Source organism: Aspergillus vadensis, assembly GCF_003184925.1.
Source record: "Aspergillus vadensis CBS 113365 unplaced genomic scaffold BO88scaffold_18, whole genome shotgun sequence".
Classification (NCBI taxonomy): Eukaryota; Fungi; Ascomycota; class Eurotiomycetes; order Eurotiales; family Aspergillaceae; genus Aspergillus; species Aspergillus vadensis.
In genome coordinates, this window is record NW_020292056.1 from 421,715 (window position 1) to 443,177 (window position 21,463).

The 21,463-nt window shown below is 46.7% G+C and overlaps 7 protein-coding genes across 7 annotated transcripts; 2 read left to right on the top strand and 5 right to left on the bottom strand.

The window, feature by feature from the left end:
* Positions 1 to 2,047: 2,047 nt before the first annotated feature.
* On the top strand, positions 2,048 to 2,534 carry BO88DRAFT_417033 (uncharacterized protein; the record flags this gene model as incomplete). The annotated part of the gene is made up of 2 exons (XM_025708290.1): positions 2,048 to 2,317; positions 2,397 to 2,534. 2 exons carry the CDS (start codon positions 2,048 to 2,050, stop codon positions 2,532 to 2,534), a joined length of 408 nt encoding a protein of 135 aa, XP_025560918.1.
* Positions 2,535 to 2,678: 144 nt separating this feature from the next.
* BO88DRAFT_406360 (uncharacterized protein) lies at positions 2,679 to 3,627 on the bottom strand (the record flags this gene model as incomplete). Its single annotated transcript, XM_025707131.1, has 1 exon — positions 2,679 to 3,627. One exon carries the CDS (start codon positions 3,622 to 3,624, stop codon positions 3,094 to 3,096), a length of 531 nt encoding a protein of 176 aa, XP_025560919.1. The 3' UTR covers positions 2,679 to 3,093.
* Positions 3,628 to 4,293: 666 nt separating this feature from the next.
* Positions 4,294 to 5,265, top strand: BO88DRAFT_84014 (Zn(II)2Cys6 transcription factor domain-containing protein). The gene is made up of 4 exons (XM_025713181.1): positions 4,294 to 4,365; positions 4,458 to 4,723; positions 4,777 to 5,034; positions 5,090 to 5,265. The coding sequence occupies exons 2-4, from the start codon at positions 4,583 to 4,585 to the stop codon at positions 5,207 to 5,209; spliced, it is 519 nt and encodes a 172-aa protein (XP_025560920.1). The 5' UTR covers positions 4,294 to 4,365; positions 4,458 to 4,582; the 3' UTR covers positions 5,210 to 5,265.
* A 2,529-nt stretch (positions 5,266 to 7,794) lies between these two features.
* On the bottom strand, positions 7,795 to 8,450 carry BO88DRAFT_84092 (uncharacterized protein). The gene has a single exon (XM_025713183.1). It carries the CDS (start codon positions 8,243 to 8,245, stop codon positions 7,994 to 7,996), a length of 252 nt encoding a protein of 83 aa, XP_025560921.1. The 5' UTR covers positions 8,246 to 8,450; the 3' UTR covers positions 7,795 to 7,993.
* Positions 8,434 to 10,234, bottom strand: BO88DRAFT_84062 (uncharacterized protein). Its single transcript, XM_025713182.1, has 5 exons — positions 9,943 to 10,234; positions 9,259 to 9,858; positions 9,000 to 9,151; positions 8,758 to 8,934; positions 8,434 to 8,692 (listed from the first exon to the last, which is right to left on the bottom strand). Exons 1-5 carry the CDS (start codon positions 10,114 to 10,116, stop codon positions 8,521 to 8,523), a joined length of 1,275 nt encoding a protein of 424 aa, XP_025560922.1. The 5' UTR covers positions 10,117 to 10,234; the 3' UTR covers positions 8,434 to 8,520.
* A 5,307-nt stretch (positions 10,235 to 15,541) lies between these two features.
* Positions 15,542 to 16,016, bottom strand: BO88DRAFT_427288 (uncharacterized protein; the record flags this gene model as incomplete). Its single annotated transcript, XM_025708992.1, has 2 exons — positions 15,542 to 15,855; positions 15,959 to 16,016. The coding sequence occupies 2 exons, from the start codon at positions 16,014 to 16,016 to the stop codon at positions 15,542 to 15,544; spliced, it is 372 nt and encodes a 123-aa protein (XP_025560923.1).
* A 1,452-nt stretch (positions 16,017 to 17,468) lies between these two features.
* Positions 17,469 to 19,135, bottom strand: BO88DRAFT_427289 (uncharacterized protein; the record flags this gene model as incomplete). Its single annotated transcript, XM_025708993.1, has 9 exons — positions 17,469 to 17,494; positions 17,549 to 17,650; positions 17,720 to 17,837; positions 17,919 to 18,074; positions 18,204 to 18,307; positions 18,353 to 18,464; positions 18,536 to 18,547; positions 18,671 to 18,884; positions 19,050 to 19,135. The coding sequence occupies 9 exons, from the start codon at positions 19,133 to 19,135 to the stop codon at positions 17,469 to 17,471; spliced, it is 930 nt and encodes a 309-aa protein (XP_025560924.1).
* Between the last annotated feature and the right edge of the window lie 2,328 nt (positions 19,136 to 21,463).

The following is a 21,463-nucleotide window of genomic DNA, read 5'->3' on the forward strand; positions in this document are numbered from 1 at the left end:
CTGCGGTGGATGACTGGGGAAATAATATCTGAGAAGGACTTTCGGAATCTTTAAATGAGCCTGTTGTCTGGCTTCTGGGAATTCTTTCTGCAAGGGTGATATCCCAATCAGTGTAAGAATGGCCGGCGAATCGTCGGCATCTGGAATGTCAACCGTACCTGTTGCAGAACATCGTTAACGGGTCGGAGGTAATAAAAACTACTTATTCCGTTCTGTTGTTCGTCGGGTACTAGATGACCTGTAAAGAAACACGAATCCAGGAGAAGACGGGAAGGCGCTAGAGGAAAAATGCGGCGTTCGGATCGCCAAGCGCTACCTGATCCGGAACCTCGAAGCTATCCCGGGGCCGAGGGTAGTGCTCGTATGTATAGGTCTAGTTAAGCGAGGAGAGGGGTCAAGCGAGCCCGATATATAGTAATAGTATGTCCTAATACATCCCTATAGGACGGGATGGATACGCGGCTGTACTTGACGGTTTCGGTATCATACCACGAACCACTACAACAGAGAACTGCTGAGTACTACTACGACGCCCACTACGACTACCAGGTAGCGAGCATAATAGTGAAACAACCGACCATCTCTTTCGTGTTTTATATCATTCCGATTGCTTGAGATTCTACAGGTCGTCGGCACTTCAGACGTCCGGATATCCGTCTTCCCTTCTCTCCTTCGCTCGGATATCCTGCCTGGCAGGCCAAGTGGATTTGTACGCAGCCTGGCTCCTAGTAGTAGCCCTCAAGAATACAAATACTAGATAGTACACGGATACGTTGAAGCCTTATGCGCCTTTCATTCAAGACCGAAGCAACCCGCAATACGGTGTCAGTCCAAAGGACTGTGGAACCGCGGCCTGACAACTCCTAGGAACTTAACACATAGCTCTCTGCAACTGTCAAATCCCGAGAAGCTGATGTCCTTTTCCCGGGGATTTTGGATCAACATTTTGGATCAAGTTACCAGGCTGGATTCGTTACCCTTTGACGTCATCAAAAGGGTTCATGCCGAATAGACTCTAGTCCTTCTTTGCTCATAATCGAATTAACGCGCGGAGAGAGAGACCCACGGATACTCGGTATTGGATACCCATGGGTACTTCAGCCTAGAAGAAAAATGGTGACGTAGTTCAAAGTCCGCCTCGCACCCGCTTCGCTAGAAGCAACTCAAACATCTACCATGCCATCATTCATAGCAACGTCGGTTGTTTGAATTTCTTCACGGACAGGAGTTTTATGACTGCAATTTCAACACGGTAATGTGCGCTATGCTCACAAGCCCATATTCTCTTCATACAATAGGGAACTTCTCGCCTAATGCCGGCTCCTTTGTTCATCAACCGCAATTCCAGTAGTGATGTGGCTTGCGGCACTTGGCAAGCCACGAGTGGCCAGACCCGAGCGGAGGGAGCAGCAAGGCTTGTACTCGGGAGAAACGAGCCTCCAAGCGGCGCATCTTAATTTGCAGATCCGAGACGAAGCTTGTGGAGTTAAGCAGAACCAGAGGTACGAAGACTTGTAGTGCTGTAAGCGCGGGCTCTAACTTGAAGTGCACACTCAAAGTAAGCCTGGTTGTTTCATGGTTGCGATCAGCTGTCGGCTGCTTCTGATAGGTGCAGTTCCCTCACGAGCCAGTGGAGTGGATTCCTATGTCAACATGTCGCCTCCATGCCAGAGTTACCCAATTTTCTCCTGAAAAACCTATCTTGGCGGGTGCCTTCCGTTTTATGTTCTCGGCCACGATATTCCCTCACGTGTGATGGCGCGCAGTCGATAGAAGAGCATAGCTGATCAATCTTACTGCGGGTGCTCAGCCAAGCGTCTTGGACTTATTCGACTCCCCGCGTCGTTTGTTGATAAAAACACATTAATAGCCGTGCTCTGCACCCAGAGCAGTTGTCTAGATCGTATAAATGTATATATTGACTAGCGCCCCGTGCACCCTTCCCCACATCGCAGCAGCATCTTTTCTACGTACATCAACTATTCATAACTACGTTCACAATTGATCCACTCCGCCTGCGCCCCGGCCCTCAATAACAGACCTGATAATGTCCGCCGATTCGAACCACTATGGCACCGTCTCGGGCCCACCAGCCATCACCGAGGATCCCAGGCCATGTTTTGTTCCCATATCTGTAAACGACACCATCTATCAGGACTACCTGTCGCTGCCTCTTATCGAGAACAACGACCCATGGCTGCTTGATTCCTTCTCGCCACCCATGTCTTGGGCCGTTGGTCCCGCCGCCCTTACCGACTCCACCGCTAGCTTGGAGGCTAGCTTCATTGCTCCCTACCATCTCCGCGATCATCAGCGGGTAAGCCCCACCGCGCGGACATTTCACTTTTGGTGCAGCGGTCATACGCCAATACGCGAGATTACGGAGTTCCAAGCAGGACCAGGGGATGACATTAGGTGCCACTTCCGGCTTTACGGGAGGAGGCATTGGCAGAGGTGCGAGAAGACACGGAGAAATCGCCGATTTGGATCGACCCCAGAAAGGCCGTCCATGGTGCCTGTATATGTTTGCTTGAGCTTGGAATTACTCGGCTAAGGGAAAAATGATTCGGCTGCGCAATTCGGGCCAGTCCACCCATTTTTCCGATTCCCAAGCCGTATATATTTTGCAGCCGGGTCAAAGGAAAAAAGCTTGACATTATAGGCTGGCACATAAGCTGGCATGAACCACATAACATGGGGAAAGACTGCCGCGGGCCCGCTGACAGGCGCCGCGATGGAAAGAAATGGCGTCCAAAATATATTGCGCTTCCCTAAGAATCAGCTTTGATACCATTCGCCCCATGCACAGATTTAGAAAAGAGACCCATGTGCTTCTTCCTCATGCTACGCCATCGCTGCCTGCGCACTTCCGTTCCGCTAGATGTGTATCGAGTTCATCCACCCGCCCTATTGCCACCAGCCTCAACACATACGGCGGTTAATAGCGGCCATCGGGCAAAAACGATTTTAATGGCTGCCGTAATAACACCGCCCTAGCGTTCCGAAGAGTCCGCTACATCTCCGCCCGCCGCGTTCGACACCACGTCCCAAGAGCAGTCCAGAACAGCACCTCCTCCAAATTCGGATCTCAATTCACCGCATACTGTGGATGCATTCCCTGCACCATGTGTACCTGATGCCACCCACATAAACCCTCCGTATCTGCCCCGATTGCGCCCCCGCTACCGAGGAGTTGGGAGATTTTGTTCTGTGCGGTGATTGAGAGTGTACTGTGCTGTCGAAACCCCAGAATTTCTCTTTCTCTCGTTCGCACTTCCAACAGGAGCTGCACACAGATCTCTTCGTCAATTGTAATCTGTTTGCAGAGGGAGTATCCGATATAGACTGTGGCTGCGATGGCAGTAGGCTAGTTGGCATCGTTGGTGTGGTGGTTTGATTCCCAACTTGGCAACCGGTGTCCCCATTTTTGTTCGGTAATTCCTGTGCCTCATAGATACAGGCTGGGTGTATGGTAGGATCGAAACCCCATTCGAGCTCTGCCATGCAGCCAATTAGTACGGTACGTAACTTCGGACTCGATGGTTGTTGTCTAGACGTATTCCTTAAAAAAGCTGTCCAGAAACTTTTATATGCTCCTCCGGTACCGCAGTACAAGATGTTCATACATCGACGCAGCGAGGTGTAATCACAACTTAACCCTGATCTTCTGGCCCTCACTGAAGTTAGTAATGTACTACGATTCTGATTGAGTCGCCTCCAGGTTGTGGGACGTTCTAGACGTAAGCCATCGATGTCAGCCTTGCGTACCGGTCTCATAACGTGTGGACTGCTGCCACAGGGGTTGCTGCTGCCGCCGCTAATCAGTGCAGCGGATCTGCGCACACTCCTAGCCTGCCCACCCCTAGCCTGCTCGCCAGACTAACTTCACAACGGCATATTTTACCAGCCAATGATAGTAGATATCTAACATTATCATCAGAGTCAAGCTGCAAATGAGGGGAGTGGAAAAGTAGAGGTCCTCCATCACCAGCTGCCACCCGTCGCGTAACAGTAGTCGCATATTTGTGGTGAGGTCATATTGAACCTCTCGATCCGGAAAGATCCAGCGAGCAGGTTTTGATGGCATGGAATACATGAAAGGTCACGGTAAAGGCAACAGGTTGAGGTAATTTGTTGGAGCGGGAATGGGAAAGTGGTTAGCAAAGTGAGAATCATTGGCTTCAAAGACGCAAGCCTTATCATCCCCGTTACATGTTCCTCTTGCTGATCATGCTTCTGATTCCACTAACTCAGTACGATACTATAACATACCGGGTTTCACGATTAAGGTTCACTGAATAGTGTCATTTCCTGTTTCTCCAGTAGCGGTTATCATTCTTCGAAGCCTTTTGAGATGCCTGACGGGTAGGCGACCTTCTTCCTGCTTCATGTTACGTTGCCTGTCACTCTGCCCGCAGGCCATCTTGTACATAGACCGCTGACTAAGGGAACAATAGCGGATTTCGGGCACTTTGGAACACTATTCCAATCCTACTGTTCAATTCTTTGCTTGTTCTTCGAAACACAGGCTCAGCGTCCTCCTAGCATACTGACACACCACTTAGTCTGAGCTGTGAGCAAGATGGTTCGTTCGCAGGCGAAAGGCCTCAGGGCCCTTGCTCCAGCGCCCATTACGAAGCCTTCCCGAGTGACAGAGGTGGATGTCAAGCCAACTAAGAGGAGGTCAAATGCCTGTGAGGCTTGTAAGAAGAGAAAGACCAGGGTAAGTGTGAATGACTCATTTCAGACAGCACATGGCTGATATGTACTTATAAGTGCCATGGTAATCATCCATGCGATAAATTCGCACAATCAGGTACAGAATGCCTGTTTGTCGGAGGCGTCGATAGACGAAAAAAGCTTGCGTTGCACGATACTGAGCAGGAGCTCAATGCGATCCGATCGCTTCTAGATCAGTTGGTGGCCGCTTTCAACAATGGTAACGATACAGATTTTCAGCGGCTTATCAACATAACAAGAAGCAAGTCGAAGACTAAGAAAGATACCAAGCTGCATAAGTGGTGCAGCCTCCAGGTATACAATAAGACTCCATCAATAACTATACGCATGGTGCTAAATGTTGCATGAGGACCTGGAATCACAACTTAGCTTCTACGAGCAGCTAACCCATAATTTGTCGGCGACATTCGGTACCGATGTTTCCAACTATATTGCAGATTCGTCGAAGTTGAATACGTCTCTTACTTGATTTCAATCGGCTTACCACCAACATTAGCTACTGTACTACACTCCGCTATTTGGATCACAGTCCTCAGTGAACTAAACGTCTTGTCAGTAAAACTTCTGGTGAAATTGCTAGCTTAGGTAATGTCGCAAGGGGAATGAGTACGACAGGAATATTGGTACATCTCATTTTGTAAGGCAGAAGTCCTGTAATCTAATTCAGAGTATATCTCGACCACACAGGCAACCCAGGTCAATACGAGTTCAAGTCCAGGGAGCAAAGTTCATCTTTAAGGCGATCCGTTACTACCTGTGATTCAGACGCTGACCTCTAGCCCCAACTGTACCGTCGACTCGCCATCTTATCGGCTTCTCGCTGTTCACCGTGCCATCGCGTGCATTATAAAAATCAGCGGTGTGGGGAGTTACATGGTGATTATCCTTCGTGATATAGAGGAAATAAATGCATAAGCAGACGGCTCAACTAACTTAGGACTTATGAATTCTCAGCTCAGTGGCTGGTCAGGTACATTGACTGTCAGCTGAGTCTTGCATCGCATTCTTGTTGGTCGCTTCCCCGTTTGAGTTCACTAAGACCACGGTCGTTAGCAATGACAGTGAAATTGACTAGATCGTAATTTGTGTCAGAGGAGGTCATCGAAGAATCAATTTTCAGTTCATCACGCGGTCAGCGGTCCTGTAGCTACCGTATCCTGTTTAAAGTCCGCTAAGTGTCAGGCCAGCATTTCGAAAACGCCCTTCTGCACTTGATTTCCTCGTGCCCACGGTATTAGCGCACCAGTCAAGAAAATAACCGGATTCCTGTTCAGAATTTCGTCATGAGTTTGCCAGTGCCGCCTTGCGATCGCCTTTAGCTCTAAGAAGAATTCTTTGATTGGATCTAAATCCGGGGAAATGGGGGTAGATATACTATCTTGGCACCTGCTTGCGAGCACATCCCCTCTATCCTCTCTGAGCGATGGAAGGGATGCATTGTCTACTACAATCACTAGTTTCGGTTCTGGCCATCTTCCACAGTGTTGAAGCAGTGCCTCCATAAAATCCTCAAACACCAAGGCGTCAGTTGAGCCTCGAAAATGCGAGAAAACATAATTCCAGCTTGAGAATATGCCGGAAGGATTTGATACCGCTGATCGCGGTGGAACCTAGCCACTTGTATAGGCGCTAAGACAAGAGAAGACCAGCCTGTCTTCCTGAAGCTATCCTCTTATCACATCCTAATTCATCGACGAGCAAAAGATGGTGGGAGGAGAACTCTAATATATGCTGAACATAACTGTCCCGCAAAGCTGCATTACGCTCATTCGCTTTTTGCTTGGCAGTCTTATTGGACCAGCCTTCGCGTTTGAGAGCACAACGGATGTGGCACGTTTTAACTTGTACGTGGAACTCAACACACAGAAATATGGCCATTTTTTCAAGGTATAAGTAGCGCTTTTTCAAGATAATATCACAGAGCTTTAACCATCTCTGGCGTCCACTTGAGTCCGTCACATGATGAAGCATCAATTGTTTCAATCAATCTTGGAACTCGCCCAGAAGCTCCGACATCCGGAAGAATGACTCTAGTCGAACTACCGCCCAGCAGCATACCAGATGGTATACTCCACTTCAAGAGCGGATTTGGCAATTGAGGAACCCTACTCTGCGTTGTAATTGACTGGAATGGAGATAATCATATGAAGGGTCTGGACCCAGAGTGAGGACATCAGGCAAAGTCAATCGCAAGGAAAGCCGACTGCTCAGCATGGTTCGCGTAAAAGTGCGTCTTCCACCATCGCGTCGTCAATAAAGCAAAGACATCTAGTATACTGGGATCAGACCCAATTGATCGGTGATCCTGGTTGCACGAACAGAGTACTGGCTTCAACAAGTGTTGCTACCGCTGTTCATCTTACAAGGTGTCTCGCAACGAAAACGGACTTTTTTTTCTCTGGCATTTCGAAAGCCGCGCACGGGTCATCTCCAGGGCCATGGTTCTCCCCAGCGCTAGCGCAATCTGATGGTTGATCAATATGGTCCCCAGTCGATCATGTCTTGCAGAACAGTTGGTTGGTCTTTCCTTGTGCGGGATAGAGAGAGAGAACCGGAGAGATCGTAGGTTCATGACTGTAGATTCTGGACGCTGCATCAATAGCTGTTTCCCTCGTCCAGATTGCCGACAACGGAATGGTTCCGTCGAGAGTTCCAGAATTAACTGCTCATCTACGCGAGGTGTGGGAGTTGCCGCTCTCGATTCAGCACAATCATATATACTCTAGGAGAAAGCAGAGGAGGCGGAGGGCTGGGGGGTATACGTGCAGGCTCACTCAAAAGCTTGACTACGAAGAGTCTTCCTTCAATGACGCCTCTAAAGGACACCCGTATTTCCGATTGAGAAGCCTAACATTAGCTGGCTAAGTTCGACTTGCTTTTCTGGACCCGGACGTGTGAGACACACTCATGCTCTATTAGCTTGTAGGCGGGCAACAACGTAACCTAAGTTTCCAGCGCTGTTGCGAAGCGCAATCAATTGCCATGGGATAGGTCCGCGCGTTCTACAAAAGGTCTACCTATCCCAGCATTACCCGATCCTACCGCTAAAGCAGAGGCAATGCTCCGTGTCGAAAGTGGCCTTAGCCAGCTTTTAGTGAGAGCAGATGTGCACTGCGTGACACAGATTATATTATGGTTGTCGATCGGTATACTTGTGCGCATCTCAGAAGATAATCAATTACTATGGCAGAGCAACTACAACTGGAAAAGCTGTGCGAAGTTACCAGAGTCGGGTACCATAACATGATCGTTGCTAAATGCAGCCCCTCCATTCTCCTGAGTAGGCCACATGTCCGGTACCGCTGTCGTTGCCGGTAAGGCAGTAGTCAAGGCGGCCGGATCCACACGTTCTGGTAAACCAGCAAGCAGGGCTCCGAAGCCGCTGGTGCCAACCTGTAACGGTATGCTGCATTCCATCCACCGGTTGTTTAGTCGCCTGCTGTTCAGAGAACTCTCGCTCCGTCCTGAAGGTGAAGATGTTGATCACTAACGTATGGTAACGCATCCTGCTCCGATCAGCAACTTGTATTATCACTATAACCTGTTGCAAGCGCCGCCGCTGCAGACAGCCGGAGATGTCTAGCCAACGCTGAAGCAGGTCACTCACCTCAGCAAGATGATATAGGGTGGTGGGCTATGATACTGGTCGAAGATAACAGGCAGTCTACTATACCAGCCACGGAGCCTTCCATACAGGGATTCTTGGATCCGGTGTAAGTACTCAAGAGAAGTTGCATTGGCATCGATCCCGAAAAGTCGCTGCGATACCTCTTGTGCAATTTAACACAGGTTGTATACCTCGTTAAAATATTGACTCACACAGGACGGCCGGGCAAACCGATGAGAAGGATAAGGGTACCATAGGCTCGAATCTTCGGAGTTGCACCTATTTGGCCGTTCAACATTGACTTTGTCGATGAGGCTAGGACGTAGGAAATCGGCATGCGCGACTCTGTCAAACACGTTAAATGAGCAACTGTTTTGTCTCTTAAAATAAGCTGGTTTGGGACAACTCACGCGTCAGTGTGGAACAGGCCCCAGGCCGTTCGCTTAATCGAGATATCCATATCGTCCGAGATCTGTCCTGGACTCAAGCTAACTTTTCTGGGGCCGAACAGGCCTAGAGACCCGCCGGTCCAGATCGCTTGATGAAGCATTCGATAGCCGAGATCATCTTCGCCGGATATAGAATATCTTTATCAGTGATCAGTTGAGATGCATATTAACTAGAACTGTTCAATTACAGGACATCATCGCACCTTTCATATAACAACACCGTGCCCTGCAGGTTAGCCAGGCTGGGCTCAATGGGTTCTTCCTCCCTTAAACGCTCCGCCTCGGCAAGGAAATCGGTCCCTTGCGTCACTATGTCGCCTGGTTCGACATAGGTTTCAGAGTATTCCGAGAGAAGCTGTACATGTATATTAGCTGATTTTCACTGACTCTCCACAAGAGACCAGTATACACAACCAGTTGGATGACAGATGTAATTCATGAGCAAGAGATCAGAAGACCTACGCATGCGTTCGTGAGCAGAGCATTCACAAGGAATGGACTACAAAACTCCGACTTGAGGTTTCCCTTTCTCATATGCTTGAGAAAAACGCCTCGGTCAAGGAAAGCATGAAAGGGATAGTCCCAGGTAAAGTAGAGCGACACCAGATGAGAGACGAGGTCTGCATCGTTGGTTACAGTGGTCCAGGGCTTCGCGGGGACCTTGTAAGGCACTTCGTTACATACATAGTGGATATCCATAACATTGGGACGAAATGACAGCCCAGCTCCTTCGACATCGATCACCCGTCTAACCTGCTTTAGCTGCTTGCCTGACGCATTACTCACCATGCTATATCCCTCAATCCGGCGCAGTGCATCGTCTATATATGCACGTATTTCCTCAGCCGTTACATCCTTCCGGATGAATTCCAGCAGTTTCAGAGCATGCGTCTGATCCTCCACACGCATCACTTTCAGGAGATCGTCTAACATCATCCGGTGATAGCTGAGCTCATCGGCAGTGCGCTTCGCAGCCACTTTTCGACGCTTATCGAGCGTCTCATCGAAGATGCACTGCCGATAAAATGCACAACAGTTGTGGCATGGTGCAGTACCGGAGCACTGATGGAAATGAGATGTAAGGTCAGCAGCTAGCATCTAGCTTATCATCTTCACCCCGGAATTCAGAGAATAAGCAAGACTTGCCTTCCGTTTAGACTTCCTGCAAGCCAAACAAGCCATAGACACGCGTCTCTTTGGGACATCTAGCGAGGTCTGAAAGCTTTTTCCTGAGAAACCATTACCCGATGGAAACTTTTCTGACTTAGTAGGCGACGGACCAGGCGCCAGCTGACGATATTGACCGCCCAATTCAGTCATGTTGCATATTCAGAGAGGAATAAGTGAAAAGAACTCATGGATTTCTCAGTGGGAGGGGTGGATGAGTGACAGAGAGGATACATATATGAAGTGGCGAACCCATATAGTTGTAGGACAGGGGAGAAAAGGCCCCTCGAGCGAGGCACATGCCCCCGTATTATATGTGTCCCTTTGAATATACGTTCTTATGACGTAGAGTGAGCAGATACCGCCTACGTTAGAGGCGTCAGGTAACCATGTTCGAGCAACTGCAGGACGCGGGACAAAGCCTTGGACGGCGGCCAGGACCGCAGCCATCATCACGGAGGGAGCATAAGGGTAAAAACTGTAAATGTTACAGCCACGAAGATCAATACAGAGCAAGCCAGCCTGGAGGGAGAGAAATATATAGCCAGGTTTCCGCCGCAGCAGTTGTAGTGGAAAGAAAGATGGCAACCCAAAGCAGGGTAGCGCAAGCCCGTTCTGGTGGACAAGGAGAGCCATACCCACGTGATCCCTCCGCATATTGCAATGCATGGCATGGCTATACTGACCACGCCTCTTCTACCACTCACACAGAGTCAAACCGCTCAAGATCCAAGTGAATATAATACGTACGGTGATACAGTATATCCTAGCCAAAAAGTGGCCTATAGTCTGCAGCTTTCTCCAGCGAAACCCCTTTGGCCCAGAATTCTGGCGTCCAGTAAAGTACAATGCGCAGAATCTTCAAAAAAAGAACACTGATGATCATAATGAAATAGCCTCGCGAAGAAGGAAGGATGCCTAAATAAGCGGATTCTCTACACCCCAAAGCAGATGCCGCCATGGAATGAATGCGCCCCTGCCCGGGATGCATTACAAAGAGCCTCGGCCTCAACCGGACGGCAGTAACATGTGACTTCTATTCAGGGAGGTTGATAGGGTTGAGTTCGCACTGGCTTATGTAAGCACTCTATGAAGTGGAAAAGGTGACGCGTCAGCTTCTCAAGATCAAGGCGAGGTCTCTGGGTGCGACTTTATTGGGGTTCAGGCGACAAGGGTGAACGTTCAGGTGAAGGAGGGTGAACAGGGTGAAGAGAAAGCGGCACGGACACTAACCCAACAGATCACGAAAAACGGGTGAGCTCCGACGTACAACAGCCAGGATCCGCTGGTGGTCACCCACCCAGACTACGAACTAGCCGGCGAGTGGCTTCAGTATGGCTGAACGGACGGGGAGCCCTGTTTTGCAAACCCTGTGGTCGTACTACTATTAGGGCCATTGCGGTAGGTCTTCCTCTGTGTCGCTATGCCCTTTGGTCACACGCTCAGGCAGTGAGACCCCTAAGTCGTAATGCCAGGAAGCGTCCGATGTTGTCAGACGGCTATTACAATACAGAAGTTTTCAAATATCGATTCTTATTTCGTAGTGGCATGCCGTCCAGCCGCATGTACTGGCTAAATCATGATCGATTTCCTGGACCGATCGGGTAGCGCCACTAATCCCTTTTGAGAATTTAAACGGGGGGTTCAACTTGGTATCATCTCAGAATTTTGATGCGTCAAAACAATGATTACGACTCTGGATTCGGCCATAATCCCCCGGTGCAGGAAGAATGTAGTTTACTATGCCCATCCGGTAGATTTTATTTGTCTCCTGACTCTGTATCACGCAGTAATGCAGTTTAACTTCTTAGGACGACGGCTTGGTGTATCCAAGTAATTCCTCCCGTAGATGGAAGCGTGATATATATTTATATATCACACCCCCCGGAAATTTCGCGTAATCCAGTCAGCCCCCCAAATATTCGTCTTATCCGGACAACCGCCCGCAAGCTGCCCCCCAAAGAATGCCACATATTTGGGAATACCTTGAGCCCACGAAATCTTGGCACTTATTGGCTGGTTCCGTCGGTTGAGGAAATTTGACTCCATTACTACCCTATTATAATACCAAAATTTATGCAACTAGACGTTGTGCAGCTTATTCATCAAGAGACAACTTTAACTAACAGTTTTTGAACTATTAATAGGGTGGTACCCAGCTCCGTAAGACCAAACAAGGTAAAAAAAAAAGAAAAAAATATAAAGATTATCTAAATATTTTCAATGCAGTTTTTGTTTAATGTAGCTCCTGCTGCTGTAGAAAGATATGTTTCTGTACTATTTCTGCTTTATTCTTTTTTTATGAGATAGATTAGTCTTTTCTTTATATATCTTCTTCTGCAGTATCTGAGAAAGTGTGTAAAGACCTATTTTTCCTTGCTGGTATACTAGCTCTACCTCTTCTACAGTCTTCAGAAGAGGAGTTCCCGTGGCGTGCCTTTTATAGATTTCATTAATAATTATTTTCATACGGCAGAATTTGACCTGCTCGTGCTGTAAAGGACGCCAGGCTGCACTATATATATTTTCTAGGCTTTGAATAGAAGGTTTATCTTCTAGCCCAGATATCTATTCCCTCCAGAGCTCCGGTACGGTGTGTACTGTCCGGAAAGGCATATAGTGAGGAATTCCTCCTGCATGGTTTGGTGTAGGTACAGACTTAAATGTCTCCTGCATAGTTACTGTACTGCTACTATCAGCGGCGGCCGCAGTGACAGCAGAAGAGGCAGAAGGGGTAGATATAGATTCAGAAATAAGTTATAGACTCTGGACAGCAGATATGAATAACTTAGTTATGTCCAGGTCTACTGCTTGCAGGGTAAAGACAACCTGATTACTTATAATATCATAAAGATAATTATTGATTTCTTAAAATTAAAGATACATTTTACTGTCCTGTTTCTTGATAACATGGCCCAGTCCTTGCTGGAGATCCTGTCAGACATGGTTCAGATACTTATCTAGAACTAGAAGGGCTTGCTGGAGTCAAAACTCTTCAGGCTCTTTTATATCCTGCATGGATTACTTGATCTCTGTAGTAAACGCCTTATAATCATCTTGCAAAAAAAAGGGGTTGTTCTAAATAGGATATAATAGAAACTACTTATAAAAGATAATGGAATCTTGTAGAAGAATTATATAGAGCTGGATAAGAAGTTATAAGAATCCCTGGGCTGTTATATCTTACTAATTATTTTTATTTATCTTTTCTGTTTTACTATTATTTTTCTTCTTATTCTGCCGACTGGTGCTTTTATAAGACTCAAACCAGTCCAGCTATTTATTAACCCATGGCTATAGAGTGTGAGTGAGAGACTCAGAGAGTTAAATTTTTACTTAGAGTAAATAATAATTCTTCCTGGTAGAAGGCTTGAAGCCCGCCATTACCTGTATAAATTTTCGCGGAAGGTGAGTGAGATAGTAATTTATTAGGATATTATTATTCTAGTATCTAATGCAGTGAATTTGATTTTTTAATATTTTATTCAGTTCCGCCTATCTAGCTTCTTTAGATTGGCTGATATAGGTCTTTTTCACTGAATTGAGGCCAACCTGGGCAAATACACGGTTGATCTAGTAAAGCTGGGTGTTATATAAAAGCAGTTTTTTTACTAATTCTCTTTTAAGTAAATGTAAGTTGTACTATTGGGGCCACTAGTGAAACTGAGGCATGGGCTCATGTCTAATATTCTATTAGAAAAAAAGATAGAATGCTGTGTGGACTATTGTACAGATTATTAGATTGTAATACTATATTACTGAGTTATATTCTAGGCGGCCTATTACATTTGTCTTACTATTATCTATAATTATAATCATTGGAAAATAAAGCGTAGGCCCTTTATTTCTTAAAGAAATAATAAAAAGATCTGTGAACTGTAAGCTCCGGCGTGACTGGCCCCGTGTAATCATATAGTGCGAGAAAAGGAAGTCCACGACTGTACGTAGATGGGATTTAATGCTCTGCGGCTTCCTGCGCTGGGAGTTTTCGGGTAGATTTTGCGCCCAGCTGTCCCAGTAGTATTGAACAAAAGTCTCTATCCCTTTTTTATTATAGCTATTTAACAAAGTGCCTGCTGCCTGATCAAGATATTAATCCTGTTTTTGTATATACTCATGGTATATATAGTTATCTAAAAACACGGTAACTGTCTTGCTGTGAGGATTTAGATTTAAGTTAATTCTGCTGTTCTTCTGATATAATAAAAGGTCTATAATTACAGATATATAGTTCTGTATAAAACTTTTTTTAAGGGTACAGATGATTGGCTCTTCTTCTTTAGTTGTATGGTGCTTCTTATATTAACAGAATCAGACTTTACAGCTGAGGACTTTCTCTTGAAGAAACTAGATAAGCTTATATTATATTATTAGTTTGCTGTTAAGAAAGCTGATTTGTTTGATTTAATCTATTTATTCTTTCTGCTTTGGATTGTACACCTTTGATGTATTCTCAGGCTGGTTAATTTAAGATAGATTTAAGACATCTTTGCTGTATGAAGCTAGCTGCCTAGCTATAGCCATATGATGCTCTGTTACAGTGATTATGTCTGAGGACGTAGAGCTGCTGGTATCAAGGAGTTTATTTTATAAAGGAAATAAAGAAAGATGCAGCTGTTTCCAAGATATAGATAATTTAGTGAAAGGAGGTTGACGAAGAGGACTTAACTTTCAGGTTTATTTAGTACTGTAGAGATTTTACCCGGGGGATTCCACCATGATAATGTGATAATAGTATTATAATATATGGAAATATAAGCATAAATCGACGCGTGCAATAATGTTGAAGCGGTATGTGTAAATTGCTGTAGGTAGGTAAGTATGCGGAATGCTCGCGCCTCCCGATGTATTTCAGCATATTCGGGAGATGGGTGGTTACGCCATAGTAACCTACGTAATCACCCGCCGCGCCGGACCCCCATATATCGCCTATATATCTGAACAGGACTTCTGCTGAGGACAGAGAAGTCGTAACCTGTGACACTGTCATATTACCAAAAATACATATAACGACTAATCAAATTTATGCTGAAATTATACAAACTTTGGTTAGCTTGGGTAACCCGCGGGTACCCGCCAAGAACCCATGGGCGGGTTGGGGACCCCCGAAACCCAGCCTGGGTAAACCGTGGGCGGGTTCAGAAAATGAAAACCCAACCCAACCCGCGTTTTGGCGAGGTCTACACTTCGTTTACTTAGTTGCTCGCGCCCAGCTACGTGGCCAAGATAGCGATAATTCAAGCAGCGCTTTAGCCTCATATTTCCCCTTCAACCAACGTTTTCTGTGCTCTCATATATATTGATGAGTATGTACATCGGGTCCCTTACACTACATTCCAGGTAGGATAGATAACAGGAGCCGTGTGATAAACAGACTCCTCTGTTATAGTAGACAAGGAGATACGAAAAGCTCGACCATATACAACCACTTGGGAGACGTAGGAAGGGAAGGTGTGTGCAGACGTATTGTCACGTTCCTTGGCGTCATGCCACTACGTCTGTTTTCACTAGTTGTTTGTCGCCGTCAGGTCTGTGAATTGTTCGACCGTACAGTGCTATCGGTGTTAGTTCACAGTCATCATGTAGACGGGCGACGTGGTGGACTGACTAGTAAGAGAACCCAGAGAGCGGCTGGGTTCATCCGCGCTGGCGATGACAATGGCTCCATGAAGTAGGTTTGGGCGGTTATCACCCGCCCAAACCAGCGATGCGACCACGCAACGGCAGAGCGCCTGATTCTAAGAACATGGGACAGGAAACCGAAAGTCAAGCCAGCACCGAGCGGCAACAGGTTCAGCATGGCGAGCTTCGCCGCGCGTTGCTCGAGAGCGGTGGCGATGTCAATAGTCTGGACAAGCCATGGCAACTTGGGGTTCGAGTCGTCCGAGGGAACTGGGAGGTCGCGAGCTGGCATTGGACAGTCCACCGGCCGAGCTTGCATACCAGCTGCGTAATAGGCCAGACGCCCAGTAAGGCAGCAACTCATATCCCGTACAGTGAACATAGTTGATTTGAGTGGCTTGCTCATACAGGTCTAGACGGGGCAGAGGCATTGTCTCTGAGGGAGCGAAAGTCGGATATGGCAGATGGAAGATGTCAGCTTATAAGCATTTTCACGGCGTCGGCTTTGAGCGACCAGTACAACTCAAACCAGCTCCGTGCAGGCAAACCAGTATTGTTACAGATTCACTTTACAGTTATTTCCAGACATTAATATGCTGATTAGCTAGGGCACATACTGTAGATCAACAGCTGACTTCAATTCTAGACCCTCATCATTTATACAAACACAACAGGAGGCCTGTTTCTGTGCCTCTGCCACAAGTATGAGATCATGTAGAAGCTATGGTTCAAGTAATGTTTATTATTCTATTGTCAACTCCGTCTTCTCTTTTTCTCTCCCCTTTGCCTGCTCGGTTGTAAAAGTGCTGACAGACCCTCTATGTATCGGATAAGCTGTTCATACTCTGCAGTTGATTGTTTCCCCGTTCTTCTCAGCAGGTTCCGGGCATTCCGAGCTTCCTGAAGAGAAGCAGCCAAATTTGATGCTTTAGTAATGAAGTTAATATACGGTGCTTTGCTGTTTGAAGTCCTAGTCATTCGTGATGGACATTTACTTGGGAAATCTGTGTCATTGCTGGTTTAGTGAATTGCGGAGTAAGAACACACGATCAATAGCAACGCACACGTATCTTGAGAAAGGCAGCTGACATAGTCCAGCGATGACCCGGTCATTTGCCTGTCACGCAGTGAAAAATCATCTGAAACAAACTCATAGTACTGCGCGTCGTGTTGGTCCTTCGCCTCCATCTTTGCCATTTCAGCCTCTATCTAAGACACGGATGGGGTGGGATTCTCCAGCGGTATGGGCTCGCTGAAGAGCATAAGAAAGTTGCTTTCATCGCAGGAGGAGCCGTTCACACACTCCGACATTGCTTCTGTAACCGGCATGGGTATGCCAGCGAAAGTACCTATAGCGACGAAAGAGCTGGTCTGTGAAGGATGTGCCTTGGCGGTAGCCCGAGCATTATAGGCGGTGTTACCACTAAATAGGCGACCGTGTCAAGTATCCGAGGCGAGCCCAAGAAAGATAGGAAATGGTCTCCAGTTCCCATGACATTTCGGAGGGATCACGGGAGCAGAGTCACTCACCAGAGTAAATCGTTGGTTCCCAGGAGCTTCGGCCGTCTGTCGCGGGAGATCTGCTGCTCTTAACCTCTGGGCTATGCCTTCTCGAATGGTCGATCTGAATCAGTCATCTGCAGGGAGATGGGCGCTATTGCCCTAAGCACAGACATGGTCTCCTACTATCCTGCCTAGGAAGCTATTGCTCATTGCCCATGCATGAATTTCTCTCTCTTACATGAAGGATACGAGACAACCAAATATGGCTATGTACAAGACCCTCGCATCCGAGGCAATCACACAAAAATGACAGAATTATGGATGATAGAAGCCGCTGCCGAAATCTTGTCTTCTATCTCCTGGCCTGCAGTCCTCGCCAACTACTTTCCTTCGATAGGCCAATTCCCTCAAACACTATACATCTCATACGGAACAGACAGTGGCAGTGAAGCAGACTGACTATTGGCAGTATTGATTCCAGGGGCTGCAGGTTGAGAAATAAAGCAAGCAGAGTCAGGTATCTCTGCTTGCCAACTGGTGACAGATAAACAAGGCTGGGTATCTTGGAACTCATGCTTGGCAGAGGTTGTCTGGGGATAAGAAGTCCACTGCTCCTATACTGAGACGGCACTGCCCAGGGGTATAAAGCCATCTGGACTCAAGAGACAGCTTTGGATGAGGATTCCTTCTTTCTCAGAAAATATTCCTGTTAAGTGTTTATAAGTGCAGTTATTATCTACTGAAGGGGCCTAAGCAGCAGGCTGTAAGTCCTGGTTAAAATTAGAGAATATTTTTAAATATAATGTTAATTTCTGAGAATAGTCTTTTACAGTCCGCGGCTTTCTCTGCTTGTTTGACAGTAAAAAATAATATTCTGGATGTGCCCTGGTATAGTTTAGTCTCTCCATCTCCGTAAGTGTCTTGTATTTTTTCTGAATATAAGGGGCTTCTATCTTCCAGCTCTGTCTGCTAAGTCTGGAGATGCTCTGATAATTATTCCGGCTGAGCCAGCATTTTACTCAATCACTGTACGCCAGCCGGTATAGTATAAATAAATTAAGTGGGTGTGGGATTCTTTTATACTGTTACAGTGCCTTCTGGCGGCGGGTCTTGACCGGGTGGTGTATCCAGGTGTATATATCTCTAACCGGGATATGTAGCATACCCGCGGTCAGTTTACTCAAGGAATATAGTAAGCATAGATTTTGATTTCTTATTACTGTATACTTAGCTTAGCTATTTCTTATCTGGGCTTGGAAGCAACTTGACTTCTGAAGTATAGTCTTCCAGCACAGAGCTTCTAACTTTGTATAATTTATATTATTATCTTTTTTCAGGATTAGCTTGTTCTCATAGGCTTGGGTGCTGTCATGGATCTATTAAGATTAGCAGAAGACCAGAAAGTATATCTAATTTCTAGCTAAGATAAAGTAGGAATGCTTCTTACTGGCTGTGGGATCTAATAGTATAGATTATCAGCTGTAAATTCTAGCATAGGGATAGGCTGATTAATGTTCTAGGACTATCAGAGTATGATACTTTTGCAGCTTCTAGTTAGAAAATGGATATACATATCTATTACAGCGTGTTTTCTAGAATCTTGGGGAAGACTATCAGAGATGTACGGGAGGTGCTGTCTGAGATCCTCACAACCAGTACCAGGTATGGATCTAGACTGGAAATATGGCAGTGGTGGTATAGATATCGGGTCTTCTGGTATGGCTTGAAGAAATATAGATATCTTAGTCTCTATTTTATTTTGCTTAGTTGTGGCTGCAGAAGATTTTGATATATTTCTACCAGACTGAGTGGGTAGAGCCTTTCTTGAATAGCAGATCAATTATTCCAAAGCCAGTAACTAAAGATTGAGATAGTAAATGAGTGTAATTTGATATTAGGATGGACCCTGATGGCAGTTCTGGGTTTTTATAAAGGATAAGTATGAATTAGAGTCCTCCCACTTTAACTTGACCACTGATACTACAGCTATAGCTTGGTCGTCCTGGATGAATAGCGGAATCTTCCCAGATTGCAGCTGGTGGGACATGACCTACAGTTATCCAGGGACCCCTGTGATTTAGAGACGTACTAGCTACAGGGGAAGTAATGAGTAGGGTTCCGGATTGGAATAGACTGAATCTCTATCAGTATGTTCAGCAATAGCTAGAGCGACGTGTGAGTGGAGCCGCTGCGAGAAGTGAGATCACCATTTGTAAGCAGCTGAATTAGGCAATAAGGTTATATTGGGCGTCTTCGATGGCCCAACTGAGACATGCTGAACAGCGGCTACATAACTTGTTAATTTCCAGTACCCACTAATTTGAGCCATCCACAGCGATTCCCAGTGCAAGGTACCCTTGCCTAGCTGATCCTCCATTTTGGGTAAGTATGGTGGAATAGGTTCCAGCCTGGACTAAGTGGGCTTTGAAATCCATAAGTCATTCGCCCTCAAGGTAAGGCTCTCGGAGAAAGCATGCCCCATATTAGTAATCCCAGAATAGCCAGTCCGATCAATAGTCACCGTAAATCACCGGAACCGCATAGAAGGCCGGATCTTCCAGGCACACCCCTCCCTCCTGCGTGATTGGTCCAGATAATCAAGGTTTGATAGATTGTCCCGGGAGATTGGTAACCAATTATCGATAAGCATTTCCTAGCCTTTAGAGACCCAGACACGTTTCCTGTCAGGGCTTATTGAGTATAGAAGAGTAAGTAGAAGACCACAACGAACTTTTAGTACTACAGGGAAGCTTGGCGCAAGAACTGCCCATTCGCGAGGGCAAAGACTAGAGAACAAGCAACAGGAGCGACCCAGAACATGAGTACTTCGGGTAATCGCGGAGTGATCTTTCGAATGCCGCCGGAGCCTTACCGCCCCAAAAGGACACGCGTGTTGGGACTACGGCGTGATAATCTGGAATTCGCTACCATAGCACTGGGACCGCACCGAACCCCAACGCGTTTCCATGCGATCGCAATTGAGCGGAAGCTATCGTGCGTCCTAGACTTATACCCGTCACAGTAGACCAAACTTTAACAAATGAACCCGGTGGTCTAGATCTCCTTTTATTGTCGCTGGAGCAGTCCTTGAATCGTGTCACAGGCTGCTTTGCCATCGCAATCTACATTACTCTTCTTTGTGGAAGGAACATCGGCATGTAATCAAAGATAGCCAATGATCGTCTCCATTAAATACTCGCTATCTGGTGCCTCAATAGCTTCCTTGCTAGAGGCAGGACTTTGGCTTATCTTGACAGCGGAGCCCGTCAGGTTCCGTAACCCTGTCGCCTGAAAGCTACCCTGGATATGGTATTCCGGCTGGAGAGGCTGTGGTCCGCTTCCATGACTGCCGAGGGCTGACCTTTGCTGAAATAAAAAGGGACATCGGCTTGTCGATCTTGGTAGTATGCTATAATGCCCGCCAGACAAGAGCGTAGAACGATCAGGTTACATTTGTCACAGAAATAAGTGTGAGCGTTGACCGGCCTGGAACTGTAGGGAAGTTAGAGCTGCCTAGGGACTGCGTCCCTCCTGTGAGATGTGAAAAATTAGCGTCTCTGACGGCTTGATCATTCGGGTTCGCTGGGGGTCAGCCGCCGCCTCAATCGTGATACGAGCTCTACTATAGTAAGTAAAGCGGAGAGCTAGCTCCACCGAAAGAAAGGCCTTTATCCATTTGTCGATGGGTAGGAGCTATCTACGCAATTGTTCGATGCTATTGGCCTGCGCGGAACGCGGACACATCGGTGTTCCACGAAGCATAGGCTGATGAGTGCGCTAGCAATTGAGGATAGCTCTGTGATATCTGCAAATAAAGGCTATGTTAAATCAGGCCTAACCTACCCAAGAACTGCTCAATTCACTCGGATACAGACATACAGGTTGTGGTAGTTAAATCTGATCCGATCGGTCAGCATTGTAACCATGCTTCAGAAGCCACACCTGCGCGGTCAATGGAAAGTAGTCTTCGAAACTGAACTAAACAATGTATATACTAATTTTCGCTGGTAAGCTCCCGAGCTCCATATTTAAGTATAACAAATGGATATATTGTGGCGTGTGCGCTAGCCATCTCGGATATCGTGTGTAGAAGAGGGAAATCCCGCAAGGCGGATAGCTGCCCATGGTCCACTACGTAAAACCGCCGGGTATGATGGCGCCAATCACAGTTCCTAATATCACAGGACCCGTAAGACACCGAGAAGGACAACAGCAGGCGGCGAAAGCCCAAGGCATTAGAGAAGCAGTTGACGCATGTTTTGATGGCGATGAGACATGCCATGTCAGTCGCAACAACGACCGTCCAGGCGCCCATTCAGCAGGCCCACTTATGCAGACCGGGGTGTAGGAGGGGTAGGATGTGGACACAGCGGTA

Bases quoted from the DNA above. Each gene is read 5' to 3' on its own strand.
- BO88DRAFT_84014 (XM_025713181.1), top strand. From the start codon at position 4,583: ATGGTTCGTTCGCAGGCGAAAGGCCTCAGGGCCCTTGCTCCAGCGCCC. The intron at 4,724-4,776 runs GTAAGTGTGAAT...TGTACTTATAAG, and splicing joins GTAAGAAGAGAAAGACCAGG to TGCCATGGTAATCATCCATG. The intron at 5,035-5,089 runs GTATACAATAAG...ATGTTGCATGAG, and splicing joins ATAAGTGGTGCAGCCTCCAG to GACCTGGAATCACAACTTAG.
- BO88DRAFT_84092 (XM_025713183.1), bottom strand. From the start codon at position 8,245: ATGCGTTACCATACGTTAGTGATCAACATCTTCACCTTCAGGACGGAG.
- BO88DRAFT_84062 (XM_025713182.1), bottom strand. From the start codon at position 10,116: ATGACTGAATTGGGCGGTCAATATCGTCAGCTGGCGCCTGGTCCGTCG. The intron at 9,859-9,942 runs GCAAGTCTTGCT...CATTTCCATCAG, and splicing joins GCAGGAAGTCTAAACGGAAG to TGCTCCGGTACTGCACCATG. The intron at 8,693-8,757 runs GTGAGTTGTCCC...CGTGTTTGACAG, and splicing joins GGCCTGTTCCACACTGACGC to AGTCGCGCATGCCGATTTCC.